This window comes from Pristiophorus japonicus, chromosome 10 (genome assembly GCF_044704955.1).
Source record: "Pristiophorus japonicus isolate sPriJap1 chromosome 10, sPriJap1.hap1, whole genome shotgun sequence".
Classification (NCBI taxonomy): Eukaryota; Metazoa; Chordata; class Chondrichthyes; family Pristiophoridae; genus Pristiophorus; species Pristiophorus japonicus.
In genome coordinates, this window is record NC_091986.1 from 165313153 (window position 1) to 165328017 (window position 14865).

The following is a 14865-nucleotide window of genomic DNA, read 5'->3' on the forward strand; positions in this document are numbered from 1 at the left end:
GTTTACTCTTATTCTGTTTTACCTTTGTCAATTTCTTAGTCCTCCTTTGCTGAATTCTAAAATCATCCCAATCCTCAGGCTTACCGCTCTTTTTGGCAACATTATAAGCCTTTTCCTTTGATCTAATCTTATCTTTAACTTCTCTTGTTAACCACAGTTGGATCACTTTTCCTGTGGGTTTGTTGTAAATTATGTATTCGTTATTTAAGTGCTAGCCATTGCTTGTCTACCATTATACCTTTTTAATGTAGTTTCCCCTATCTACCTTAGCCAACTTGCCCCTGATACCTACGTAGTTTGCTTTGTTTAGATTTTAAGACCCTAGTTTCGGATTGAACTAAATCACTTTCAAACTTAAAATAAAATTATATCATTATGGTTACTCTTCCTCAAAGGCTCCTTTAGTTAATTAACCCTCTCTCATTTCACAAGACTAAATCTAAGATAGTTCCCGAGTTGGTTCCTCAGCATACTGATCTGGAAAACCATCTTGTATACATTCCATCAATTTGTCCTCTACACTATTACTGCAAATTTGGTTTTCCCAGTGTATATGTAGATTAAAGTCCCCCATGATTACTGTATTACCCTTGTACAGGCACCTCTAATTTCCTGATTTATACTGCGTCCTACATTACCACTACTGTTTGAGGGCCTATAAACAACTCCCACCAATGTTTTCTGTCCTTGCTGTTTCTTGGCTCCACCCAAACTGATTCAACTTCTTGATTTTCCAACCGAAGATCTTTTCTCTCTACTGTCTTTATCCCATCCTTTTTTATTAGGGCTACCCTTTCTCCTTTTCCATTTTACCTATCTCTTCTAAAAATTAAGTATCTTGGAATATTTAGTTCCCAACCTTGGTCACTTTGCAACCACATCTCCATAATGACTATTAGATCAAACCTATTAATTTCTATCTCTGCTATTAATTCATCTATTTTGTTGCGAAGGCTTCGCACATTCAGACATAGTGCCTTTAGCTTTGACTTTTAGACTTACTTTCTATTCTTCCCTGATGTCACCTTAATCACTGATGCCTTATTACCTTTGTTACTCTCTTTGTCCCTTCCTGACCCACTCTGCTTATTTTTACCCAAAACTCTGCTCTGCTGTAGAACCATGACATTTCTCTTGCTTTTAAAATTTACTCTGTCCCAAATCCTCCCATCCACCCCCTTCATTAATTTAAAGCCGTGTCTACAACCCTAGTTATTCGATTTGCCATAACACTGGTTCCAGCTTAGTTCAAGTGGAGCCCATCCCAACAGAACAGTTCCCTCTTTCGCCAGTATTGGTGCCAGTGCCCCACGAAGCAAATCCCCTGCCTCCCACACCACTCGGACCTATGCATTTAACCTTCTAATCTGCTTACCCCCATGCCAATTGCCACTTGGCTCCGGTAACAATCCAGAGATTATTACTTTTAAGGTTCTGCTTTTTAATTTGGACCCGAACTCCTCAAACTCTCTTAGCAGAACCTTATTCCTAGTTCTACCTAGGTCATTGGTTCCAACATGGACCACAACATCTGAATCCTCCCCTTCCCACTCCAAGTTGTTCTCCAGCCCTGAGGAGATGTCTTTAACCCTGGCACCAGGCAGTCAACACAATCTTTGGAACTCCCGGTCGCAGCTGCAAAGAACAGTATCTATCCCCCTGACTATACTGTCCCCTACCACAACTACATTCCCTTTTATTCCCCCATTTGAATGGCGTCTTGCACCATGGTGCCATGATCAGGCTGCTCATCCATCCTGCAGGCTTTTCCCTCAACCACACAGGAAGCAAAAATCTCATACCTGTTTGATAAGGGCAAAGGCTGAGGCTCCTCCAGAATTGCCCCTGGGGTTCCCTTACCTGCCTCAGTTGCAGTCGCACCCTCCTGTCCCTGACCACTAACCAGACCTGTACCACTACCTAACCCAAGGCGTGTGACTGCCTCCTGGATCAAAGTGTCCAGGTAATTCTCCCCCTCCCTAATGCCCTCCAATGTCTGCAGCTCAGACTACAGCTCAACAACTTTGGTTGTTCAGGATCACAATGCTCTCCACAAGCTCCCACATGCTGTAATTGGGGCACACCACCTGCACTGCCATCCCTAATATAACCTTGTTCTATTTAATTAAATGTAATATTTGTATTTAAGTAATATAGTTTACAGTTTAGTTCCTTGACTACTTAATTGATATAGATTAAGTTATCTACCTGAAATACAAAGCACTACAAGTAGTGTAGGCAAAACGCAGCAACTCCTTCCCCGAATTTCCACTCTTTCCAAATTCCCAAATAAAACATTCCATTTAAGTCTGCTCTGTGCTCTGCAAAACTGTTTACTTTTATATTCTTAAGAGCTTCACCCAATTTAGAAGTGTTGACTCGGCTCCCCTTTCCCCTGTGATTAACACCTATTCAAGACAAATACTTACAGCTGACTGACAGTTAATTGCCACTGGCAGGCAGCTTCTGTTAACTACAGTTTTTAAAGTTCCAGGTTTAAATCAAAATGCTAAACTAAATTTCACTTTTTACAGCTACTTACCCAATACTGAACAGAAATTCCCAATCTTTCCAAATTCCCAAATAAAACACTCCAACAATAACACTTTTTATTTATATAGTGTCTTTAACGTAGTAAAATGTCCCAAGGCACTTCACAGCAGTGTTATAAGACAAAGCAGAAAAATGTGACACCAAGCCACGTAAGAAGGAATTATAGCAGATGACCAAAAGAGGTAAGTTTTAAGGAGCATCTTAAAGGATAGAGAGGCGGAGAGGTTAGGGAGGGAGGTCCAGAGCTTAGCAGTTATAATCAGGGATGCTCGAGGGCAGAATTTGAGGAGTGCGGACATCTCATGGGGTTGTGAGGCCATGGAGGGATTTGTAAGCAAGGATGAGAGCTTTGAAATCAAGGCGTTGCTTAACCGGGAGCCAATGTAGAGGTATTGGGTGATCGGGACTTGGTCCGAGTTAGGAGACGGGCGGCCAAGTTTTTGATGACCTCAGTTTACGTAGGGTAGAATGTGGGAGGCCAGCTCGGAGTGCTTGCGTTGGAGTAGTGAAGTCTAGAGGTAACAAAGGCATGGATGAGGGTTTCAGCAGCAGATGAGCTGAGGCAGGGGTGGAGGCGGGCAATGTGACGGAGCTAGAAATAGGCAGTTTTAATTATGACTTGGATATGTGGCCGGAAGAACATTTCAGGGTCAAATATGATGCTTGGGTTCCAAACAGTCTGGTTTAGCCTCATATAGATGCTAGGGAGAGGTATGAAGTCAGAGGCTAGGGAACGCAGTTTGTGTCAGGGTCTAAAGGCAATGGGTTCGGTCTTTTCAATACTTAATTGGAGAAAATTTCTGTTCATCCAGTACTGGATGTCGAACAAGCAATCTGACAATTTAGCGACCATGGGAAGGGTCGAGAGAAATGGTGGAGAGGTAGAGCTGGGTGTCGTCAGCGTACATGTGGAAACTGACTCCATGTTTTCGGATTATATCGTCAAGGGGCAGCATGTAGATGAGAAATAGGAGGGGGCCAAGGATCCTTGGGGGACACCAGAGGTAACGATGCAGGAGTGGGAAGAGAAGCCATTACAGGAGATTTTCTGGCTATGATTAGATAGATAAGAATGGAACCAGGCATGTACAGTCCCACCTAGCTGGACCATGGTGGAGAGGTGTTGGAGGAGGATGGAGTGGTCAACTGTGTCAAAAACTGCAGATAGGTCCAGGAGGACAAGGTGGGATAGTTTACCTTTGTCACAGTCACAAAGGTTGTCATTTGTGACTTTGATGAGAGCTGTTTTGGTACTATGGCAGGGGCAGAAACCAGATCGAAGGGATTCAAAGATGGAGTTCTGGGAAAGATGGGCATGGATTTGGGAGGTGACAACACATTCAAGGACTTTGGAGAGAAAAGGGGTGGTAGCTAGCAAGCACTGTGGGGTCAAAGGTTTTTTTTTAGGAGAGGGTATGACGGCAGATTTAAAGAAGAGGGGACAGTACCTGAGGAGAGAGAACCGTTAACAATGTCAGCTAACATGGGAGCCAGAAAAGGAAGTTGGATGGTCAGCAGTTTAATGGGAATAGGGTCAAGTGGGTCTCATGGACAAGATGAGCATGGCGAGGTCAAAATGGGAGATCAGAGCGAAACTAGAGAAAGATGCGTAGAAGCATAATAATAAAATATGAAAAAGAGGAGAAAATATATATTTTTAAAATGTTTGAGTGCTCTCTGGATCATCCCCCACCATAGGCAGTCCCTCAAAATTGAGGAAGACTTGCTTCCACTCTAAAAGTGAGTTCTAAGATGACTGAACAGTCCAATACGTGAATTAGTCTCTGCCACAGGTGGGACAGACAGTTGTTGAAGGAAAGAGTGGATGTGGAATCTGGTTTGCCGCACGCTCCTTCCGCTGCCTGCGCTTGCTTTCTGCATGCTCTCGGCAACGAGACTAGAGATGCTCAGCGCCCTCCCGGATGCTCTTCCTTCACTTAGTGCGGTCTTTGGCCAGGGACTCCAAGGTGTCGGTGCGGATGTTGCATTTTATCAAGGAGGCTTTGAGGGTGTTCTTGCAATGTTTCCTCTGCCTACCTGGGACTCGCTTGCCATGCAGGAGTTCCGAGTAGAGCACTTGCTTTGGGAGTCTTGTGTCAGGCATGCGGATAATGTGGCCCGCCCAACGGAGCTGGTCGAGTGTGGTCAGTGCTTCGATGCTGGGGATGTTGGCCTGATCGAGGACACTAACGTTGGTGCGTCTGTCCTCCCAGGGGCTTTGCAGGATCTTGCGAAGACATCGTTGATGGTATTTCTCCAGCGATTTGAGGTGTCTACTGTATATGGTCCACGTCTCTGAGCCATACAGGAGGGCGGGTATCACTACAGCCCTGTAGACCATAAGCTTGGTGCCATATTTGAGGGCCTGATCTTCGAACACTCTCTTCCTCAGGCGGCCAAAGGCTGCGCTGGGGCACTGGCGGTGTTGAACCTCGTCATCGATGTCTGCCCTTGCTGATAATAGGCTCCCGAGGTATGGAAAGTGGTCCACGTTGTCCAGGGCCGCGCCATGGATCTTGATGACTGGGGGGCAGTGCTGTGTGGTGGGGTCAGGTTGGGTGGAGGACCTTTGTCTTACGGATGTTTAGATGCTCCATCTCGCACTCAACAAGCTCCCCGCTGGAGTGGAACTAAACTACAGAACCAGTGGGAACCTGTTCAACCGCCGTCGTCACCAGGCCAGATCCAAGACCGTCCCATCCTCTGTCGTCAAACTACAGTACGCGGACGATGCTTGCATCTGCGCACATTCAGAGGCTGAACTCCAAGTCATGCCAATGGTACTGCACCTATAGGTGGCACTGTGACTATAACATTTTTTGACTAATTATCAAACAATAGGATAACACCTAATATTATGTCACCTGATGTTGCACCTTTTAGGATTTTTAATTTAATGTATAAATGTGAGTGTGATATCCAGTGAAATTAATGCCCAACCCCCCACCACCCCCCCAAAAATGACTCAAGGCACACAATCTTGAAATAATATTTAAGCAATTTATGGGAATAGCGCAGATACGGTAAATACTATATCTTTATAAGCATGAATGGTATTGCCAAGCATGGGGATTATTCGTTTTCAGACTATGAGCAAAGGCATCCTGCCTGGATGGAAAGTATAACATTGGCCCAGTTTTTCTAGGACGTGTGTACGTGATCATTAGTGCCTTTCAGATTCCAGGTTTTGACGCTTGCGATGTGCATGTGTGAAAACCCGGAACTTGCGATCTGTCAAGTTTCAGCTTGACAGATTGTACTAATCCGTAGGAAATTGACATTCACTGGCGCAGAGTGCTATTTGCCCAACTACTGCCCAGTAAATGCCCACGAAACCCTTGCGCCTAGTAAAAGCAGACGTAAGGCCAGATTTTACTGGAATAAGGGTTTAAATAAATATTAAAATATATATTTTTAATGATTTAAACATGCAAAAACCTTTTAAATTATTTTTGGCCCCTTGAGAAATGTTACGTTTATTTTTCAAAAAGTTACATTTTTGTTTAAATTGTATTTTAATTAATTTTAACCATGTGGTGATTTATTTTTATTTCAATGCTGTGATGGTGTGTTTGTTAGGGGATTCCTATTATGCTTATGGGGATTCCGTATGTAAATGGAATCTCCATAAGCATAATGAAAATTTCCCTTTGTGATTGGTTGGGCTGGCACACTTGATCCCAGAGACGCCCGCAAACTGTATGCACCCCTGGGATGCGTGGGCCTTTACATAGGAGTGCGAGTCTTCAAAGATAAGGAAGCATCAGCTAGGTGTGGTGTTTACTTGCGGTTCAGAGGCATTCGCCCACGGGAAGCCTTCAACCGCAATTTCTAGCCCAATATTGTATCAAAAAGAGTAACATTGGTACTGGAGAATGTGAGAAAATCTGCAGCAAGCATGTCGGAATTGGGAGGGAAATGGTATCGAACTTTTAATTTCAATAAAACAATTTTTGTTTTAAACTAGAAAAGCTGTGGAAGAACTTCTTACAGAGGCAAAACGTGGAAAAGCCAGGGCTGAAACTATGGGACCCATGGGCTGGTAAGAATATATTTGAAACAAAAGAAATTCACAAATTGCAAAATAATTCAAATAAAAGGATGGGTGTAATACAAAAGGGTGTTGTATGACATACAACTGAAATGCATACGAGTAGAGACATTGGGATCAATTTATCTCTTACAATCTATTTTTATATTTCTTGCTAGTTTACTCTCATTTTATTTTCTTCCTCTATTTCTCAATAGAATGTATATTCGCTGAGAATTATGAAATATTTCTTTGAATTTTTACCATTGCTTATCTACCGTCATATCTTTTAATCTAATTTTCCAGTCTACCTTAGCCAGCTCACCCATCATACCCGATAATACTCTAATTTTGTATTCAAGTACGGGCTCTTGAACGCTATGTGAAATTCTATCATATAATCATTCTTCTCCAGAGGATCCCTTATGCTGAGATTAATAATTAGCCCTGTCTCATTGCACAAGACAAGATCTAAAATAGCCTCTTCCCTGGTTGGTTCCATGACTTATTATTCTAGGAAACTGTCTCAAATGCATTCCATGAACTCGTCCTCCAAACTACTTTTGCCAATGCGATTTATCCAGTCTTTTATTAAGATTAAAGTCCCCCATGATTATTCCATAACCTTTGGTACAAGCGCTTTTTAATTCTTGATTACTACTCTGTCCAACTGTATAGCTGCTGTTGGGGGGGCCATTGAGGAGGAGGTCACCTGTGGGGAATGAGAGGTCCAGCCGCAGTCAAGGAGGCTCAGACACCCATCTACTGCCGTTGGAGGTGTTCCGATTATCGCTGGAGGGGGTGAAAGGCCCGTTGCTGGAGAGGTGAAGAGGTGTTTATTCTTCGTCCACCTGATTAGGTCCACGCTGTTCCTCCGCTCTCTGCTTTATGATCCTTATAGTCCAGGTCGCCGCCACAGGAGGCCCGGCCAATGGGTGGTGTGGTGGGAAGCCTGAGGTAGGCCCGAACGTGGAATTCGCAGGGTTGGGTTAGAGTAAGGGTTTACGTGTTTAAGACCCCTATTAGGGCAAGGGGAGGTTTAGACAGTGGGGGGGGGGGGGCGGGGGGAGGTGGGAGGTGGTAGGCTGAGGGTGGAAAGTTGCCGGATGGTAGAAGATGTGAGTTGTTCAGCAGGGGATCTCCCTTAGGAGCTACCACCCCGGCGGCCATCACTGCTGCGGGTCTCCTCTTCTACAACAGCAGTTGGCCTCCCCTCCTTCAGCGACAACTGTAGCTCTCTTTCCCCACTGGTGACCTGGCCTCTTCTGCTCCTCCAGCACGTGGTGAGTACCATGGCTGTGACCCCCCTGATCTCCCACCCTGAACCCCACTGACCCTCCCAATGCCTGCCCCCAACCAAGCTTCGGACCACCTACTATCAAGGGCGCCACTCAGCGCCGAGCCTGCGGCCAACATCTCGCCGTAGGCAACTAGGCCCATACAGCAGTGCCTGCTCTCCAGTCGTCTTGGACCCCCTTGCCACTGGATCAAGACCTTACTCAGCTAAGCCCGTGTGGTAGAATGTGTGCAACCGCCACTCCACATTAAAAGAACTCGCGCACCGACATCTTCCACTCCTCTAACATGAAGTTCGGGACTTGGAACGTTAGGACCCTCATGAACAACTCCAACAGCGACAGCCGAAACGCCGCACCACCATAGTTGCCCGGGAACTTCGACACTTTGATATCGACGTCGCCTCCCTAAGCAAGACCCGGCGGGTGGGGGAATGCCAGCTCAAGGAACATGGTGGCAGTTACACCTTCTGGAAAGGGAAACCAGAGGAAGAACGCCGCCTCCATGGAGTCGGCTTCGCCATCAAAAACGAGCTGGTCGACCGCCTCAAAGACTCCCCCTGTGGGGTTAACGAACGCCTCATGACTCTTCGACTCACCCTATCCCGGAATCAATGCGCCACAATCATCAGTGCGTACGCCCCAACACTTGATGCAACAGATGAGACCAAAGAGGGTTTTTACTCCAACCTCTCAAAATCCCTGTCTCGCGCCCCCGCGGACGACAAACTGTTGGGGCATATAAACTACTCCCACCATTGTTTTCTGCCCTTTGTTATTTCATAACTCCACCCATACTGAGTCTACTTACTGCCCTTCCGAGCCAAGATCCTTCCTCATTACTGTCCTTATATCAAACTTTATTATCAGAGTCGCCCCCTGCTTTTCCATTTTGTCTTTCATTTTGAAATGTCATGCAACCACATCTCTGTAATGGCTATTAGATCAAAACCATTTTTCTCTATTTGTACCATTAATTCTTCAATCTTGTTACAAATGCTTTGTGCATTCAAAGAAAGATAGAAAGAAAGGTAGATAGATAGATATCCCACAAATCACATTGTCATAATGACCACATAATCTATTTTACTGATGTTGATTAAGGGATAAATATTGGGTAGGACACGGGATAGCTCCCCTGCTCTTCTTCGAAATAGTGCCAGAGGATCTTTTACGCCCACCTAAGAGGGCAGACGGGGCCTCGGTTTAACATCTCATCCGAAAGACGGCACCTCCGGCAGTGCAGTACTCCCTCAGTACTGCACTGGACTGTTGACCTAGATTTTTGTGCTCAAGCCCCTGGAGTGGTACTTGAACACTCAACCTTCTGACTCAGAGGCAAGGATGCTACCAACCGAGCCACAGCTGACACACAAAGTCAACATTAAAGCACATTTAATTTTAATTTTTTTACCTTTTTTCCCTGATTTGATGTTATTTGTTGATGAACTATTATCATTAAACATTCTGTCCCTTTCTGTCACACGCATCTTTACCCAAATCACTTCACTGCTCTATGGCTCTTTAGATTTAGAAATTTCCCTTCATATGAAATCCCCCTCCTTAGTGAAGCTGTTAACTAGGCCCCAAGCTCTGGAACTTCCTGCATAAACCTCACCGTCTCTCTACCTCTTTCAAGACGCTCCTTAAAACCTACCTCTTTGACCAAGCTTTTGATTGCCTGCGCTAATTTCTACTTATGCGGCTCGGTGTCACATTGTTTTTATCTCATAATACTCCTGTGAAGCGCCTTGGGACGTTTCACTACGTTAAAGGTGCTATATAAATATATAAATACAAGTTGTTGTTACCCTACTTAACCCTATACCCTATATTGTTACCCATGATTATTTGTGAAGAAAATTTCCCTCATCAAATCTAATTTTTTTTATATTCCTGAATTTTAATTTTGTAATAGCTTGCTTGATTACGATCAATGGTTTTAAACTCGACACAAAATGTGATGTTTTGAAAGTAATGAACTATCTGAACAAGGCTATGCAACACAATGCTATATTTCAGTGCCTAATCTCAAATGCTGCAAAGATGGTAATGCCAGTTCTAAGGCCAACCACCATGTGGTGAGCTTACATTTTTTTTAAACTTTCAAATATTTCTAAATTTAAATATGGGAAGCGTTCTGAATATTATATGGTAAACCATTGTAGGACTTAAACTGGAGTATTCCTAAATTAAGAAAAACAATAAGGTTACATGTTCTTTGTACTTGGTATATGCAATTTCAGCTATAAAAAAGTGCCATGCCATCACTCCAGTCCTCTCTGATCTTCACTTGGCTCTCCAAGCCACTGAACATTGAATTCAAAATTCTCATTCACATTTACAAATCCCTTCACCATGCACTACCCTACTTCAATTTCTTCCAGTTCTGTATCCTAACTTACACCCTCTGGACACTTGCGTGTATGTGTCTGCCTCCATTCCACCTTAGTTTTAGAACCTTCAGCCCTGCACTGTCAAATTATTTCTAAAGCCCTCCATATCTTTCCTACTTTTAAAGATCTTCTCAAAACCTACATCTTCATCTCCTGGCTTTGGTCAGCTCCCCTAACCTATTTCTCCCACTTCCTGCTCATTGCCTATTACTCCTTTTATGAAGCAATTGAGAAGTTTTCACATTGTTAAAATGTGCTATATCAGCATAATCTCTTATAGAAGATTTGTTTTCACTGCTAATTATTTATAAAGAACTAAATACACTCCACCCAGTTGTGAATGTATTTCAAATGTCACTTTCATGACCTGAGCAGAAATTTAAGGTCCAGAATGGAACAGTCACTATTAAATTAAACTGTTGGCAAATTAAATCTTAATTCAATTTTTTTTATTTCTCCTTCTCTTCTGAATAGTAAAATCTAGCCATTCTCTGTATTTTTTTTTGACCAGGATGAAATGTCCTCTTCCAGGAGCCAACAAGCGGTTTCTCATCAATACTCTTAAGAATACCGTACCATCTCAAAGACAAACATATGACCATAGAGAAAGGGAAGAGGATAAGGATTCAGATCTAAACGAGAAGGAACGAAGAAAAAAGGAAAAGCCTCACAAAAACAGCTTTCAACCCTATAAACAGGGATCAAAAACTAGGATGAAAGCTAACAGGTCTCCTTCTCCAAGGAAAAATGACTCAAAGAGAAATACTAAAAGATACAAGAGCACAAAAGATTATTGATAATTTTGTGTATCAACAGAGCACCTAAGATGATTAGACCATAAAAGAAAGCTCAAGTTATACCAGAAAATAAGTTCTTGCTTTAAAGAATTTCAGACTTTGACCTAGAACAGGAACAACTGACAAAAATCTTCTTTAAGGGGAGCTTTCTAGCACAGCGACTGTAACATTTCAGATAACATTTCATGCAAACATTATACTTGTTCTACATAATTGTGTCTGTAGTAAACAGTGTCACACGAAGAACTGTTAAACTGTTGAATGACTGCAGTATTTGGCAAGTACAAAACAACGTGTTCAGTTGCTCTTGCATTATCAATAGTTGGAAATAGAAGCAAGAAATGCAAAAAAAAATGCAGAGGTATTCTGTATATAAAAAATATTGTTAGCATTCTACAAAAATGGTGCAGTGGTTATTTAATATACAGATAATTATTTTTATAGTTATATTATGAAGTTTGTGTACATGGTTTGGGCTTTATTTTGCTGTTTTAAGTGACTTTAAATGGAAGAAACCGTTTTTTAGTGCACACCTTGGCTGGGTTTTGTGATTACCTGTATATGATTACCAGTCCACAATTTGCATCCTACTCATTTTAATGGCCAGGAAAATTGTGAGCTGATCAGTGCAGAAGTAAAAAACCCTAGCCATTGACTAGTTTTCAATTATTGGTTATGGGTTATACTTTGCTGCAAATCTCTGTATGAACATAACTTTTGCCAGACTGGCAAGGTTCAGTGTGTAGATCCTGATTACACTAAAACTGCATTAAGCATTTACCAATAAATCATAATTTCATCATGTGGCGTAATGTATCTTTTCACACTCAAAATCTGTAGTCGAAGATGTGGAGTCTTCACATTGTCTCAAATGACCATATAGATTTTGCTGCTGAAGTTGAAAAAATATAAAATTACCTTTATCAAGAGAAGAAATATACAACAATTAATATCAGCAATAACAGTGTACAGCACGTAGCAAAAATGCCTTTGTGCCCATGTAACTATCAGGAATTTGTGTCATGGGAAAGTTAACTAGCATAATGTTTATCAGAACATTAATGAATTGTCACATTGGGACTTCTTTGGGACCCGTTGGTATTATCCAGGATTAATATTGTGATCCACATGTGCAGATTCAATGGAACAGACCTACTTTTATGTTATTGAATGTCAATCGCGCAGCTTCTTAGATATAATTTTTAAAAATATATTAGCAGATATCCCATGGCAATGCTGATGATGAGCTGAAGGATATGCTATTATCTAACAATAAGGGTGTTATTACTAAAGTGTCTCAGGAAATCCATGCTATACGCAAGACTTTTAATATATTGCACACTAAGTCGGAAGATACAGTAGGACTGATTTTAACTACAGATAGGTGGAGTTGGCGACTGCCCACCCGATCTTGCTGCCGTGAGGCTCAAACTATTTTGAAGCCTGGGCCTCATTTACTTGCTGTGGGAACCCTGCTAGTTCTGGGAGGATGGGAAATCGACTGGCTCCCACACTAAGCCGGGGAACAGTTGGAGCCGGGGCCTTGGACTCACTGGCGGCAGTCCAGAGCTTTTTTGTGGGCCAATGAGGAGACAATCCTGTTCCTGATCGCACCAAAACATCTTTTAACATTTCTTGTGTTGTTTTGTTAGCGCCTTTCCAATTTAAGGGAACAATCCATGACACTTTGAGTTGTTGAAAATCTGGAGCTGTTGAAGATATGAGCACACATAGCATCTGTCCATCTTTTTAAACATCCTTGGGTAGATGCCACCTGGACCTGGAGCCCTGTCATTTTCATGTTGCAGTTTATTGTACTATTTTTCTCTGTCTGTTAGCTGCTGTTTTTTTCTTTTTGGGTGAGATGGGGCAGGAAAGGGAGCCACTGCTGGTCGCACCTACAGCTACCTCCCCCTACTGCCTCATTCCATGGTCTCTGCATTCCTATCCTTGCCCTCCCTTTCTCGCTATCACTTCACCCTTTGCCTCACTGTCTCCAACTTCTAGCCTTCCCATTCTCCCTATAACTTTCCCATATCTTTTGTCATTTCTTGCTAGCATTCCATGTCTCCCATTTTCTCACTGCTGCCGCTTACTGCTACCCATCTTGACTTTCATCCATTTTGCCACTTTCTGCTTTTTCCTAAAAATTCCTGTGCCCTGCCCAATCTCTCAATTCCTCTACTTTGCACCATCCTGCCTCAGTCCTACAAATCCTCCCTAATTCCACCCCCTTTACCAATTCCCTTTCAATTGCATCACCTTCCCCCATCACACTCTCTCTTTCCTCCGTCTCTTCTCCATCACCCTCACTCTTCCATTTCAAGTGCCATTCCTACCCCTCTTAGCGCATAGCCTGAAAGTTTTTGGAAGTGATAAATCCCTACCCCTCCTGTGGTCACTGCCTAATCTTAGCCAGTTTCAATGGTACTTTTGTTTTCCAAGTGCTGTGAGGGCTTATAATCTCTGCCAATTTCTTTTTGAAAATACTATGAGTAATGGCCCACAACCTTCTAGGCCACCATCTTTCTTCACTGATTTCAGTAGCACTTTAGTTTTCAAAGCCTTATAATAGATTTGCTCACAAAAGTTCGCAAAGAACATAAGTGCTTATAAAGCTTTGAAAGCTAAAGTGCAATAAATAGTGGTGTGAGGGCAGAAGGCAACAGCACAACACCGATTCAAAGTGAGGGATGAAGCAGGGTCAGCAGACAGGTCAAGCACCACGAGGTGCTAAATAAAATCTGTAAAATTAAGATTGAAGTTAAAATAAAACTCAGCTGCAGAGCTACCTAGATGAATGAATGCGAGGGGTAGAACATTGAGGAGCAACCGCATCACCTAATGTTGGGAGGCTTGAAATGCAAGTAATGTTAAATTATAGAAATGTTATTGTTTAATTTAAAAGAAATTCCAAGCATTATACCCAGTAGTGACAAACACTTGCCATGGGTGTGACAGAAGCTTGACTCCGGAAGTAAGCAAGTCACAAAGGAAGTGTATAGTGGATATAAGATTTCCAATACATCATAGATGTATGTTAACATTTATTGAGAGCTGTAATACTATGATGGGCATCCGGCTATACAGAGGGACAGTGTGGCGGCTCCGACCTGTGTGAGAACAGCAGCGGTAGGTCGGGGCCATAAAAGGAGAGCGGCGAGCAGCTCCTGAACAACGTGGTGGCCCCAACCTGCGTGAGAAAACCAGCGAGGCCATAAAAGGCGAGCAGCGTGGCGGCATACCATTTCGGGGAGCAGCGCGAGCTGGTGCAGGAGGGCGACGGCAGTGAACAGGGTGACTGGATTGGACATCGCCATAACCCAGGTCGGTGATTGGAGCATGGGCAGGTACAGCAGGAGCGGCAAGAGATTGCAGAGCGATGTGATCGGGGCTCAGGAGAGGTGTGAATTTGGGACCCAGAAGAGGTGAGGGTCCAGGGGCAGCAAGGGCCAGCCCATACTGATGTGTGCGCGCTAGGTCTGTGCAGCAGAGCTGGTCTCCAGTCGTCTTTGGTTAACCTTTGCCACTGCTGGTGTGCAATGGCCACCACGTTTAAAAAAAATCCACGCACAGGCTTCTTCCACCCTTCAATATGCAGTTCGGGACCTGGAATATTAGGTCCTTCATTAAAACACTTGTGAACTCAAAGGGAACACATCCCTTTTTGGCATGGAAGCAAGTCATCCTCGATTTGAGGAACTGCCTAAGAGAGAAGATACAGAGAGCAATATGTTGGATAAAACAAGGGGCCTGAAGGTGTTGAGCATTTAGATTTCACTGCCTCCGAATTG

At 43.3% G+C, this 14865-nt stretch overlaps 1 protein-coding gene across 1 annotated transcript in view; it reads left to right on the forward strand.

Annotated features, from left to right (window-relative positions):
• The window catches only part of LOC139275179 (protein POLR1D), a 41568-nt gene extending 29695 nt beyond the window's left edge, over positions 1–11873 (forward strand). The window contains exons 2-3 of the mRNA XM_070892290.1: positions 6521–6595; positions 10786–11873. Coding sequence (XP_070748391.1) covers positions 6521–6595; positions 10786–11071 — 361 coding nt within the window. The 3' untranslated portion in view covers positions 11072–11873. The remainder of the gene's footprint in view (positions 1–6520; positions 6596–10785) is intronic.
• Positions 11874–14865: the final 2992 nt, after the last annotated feature.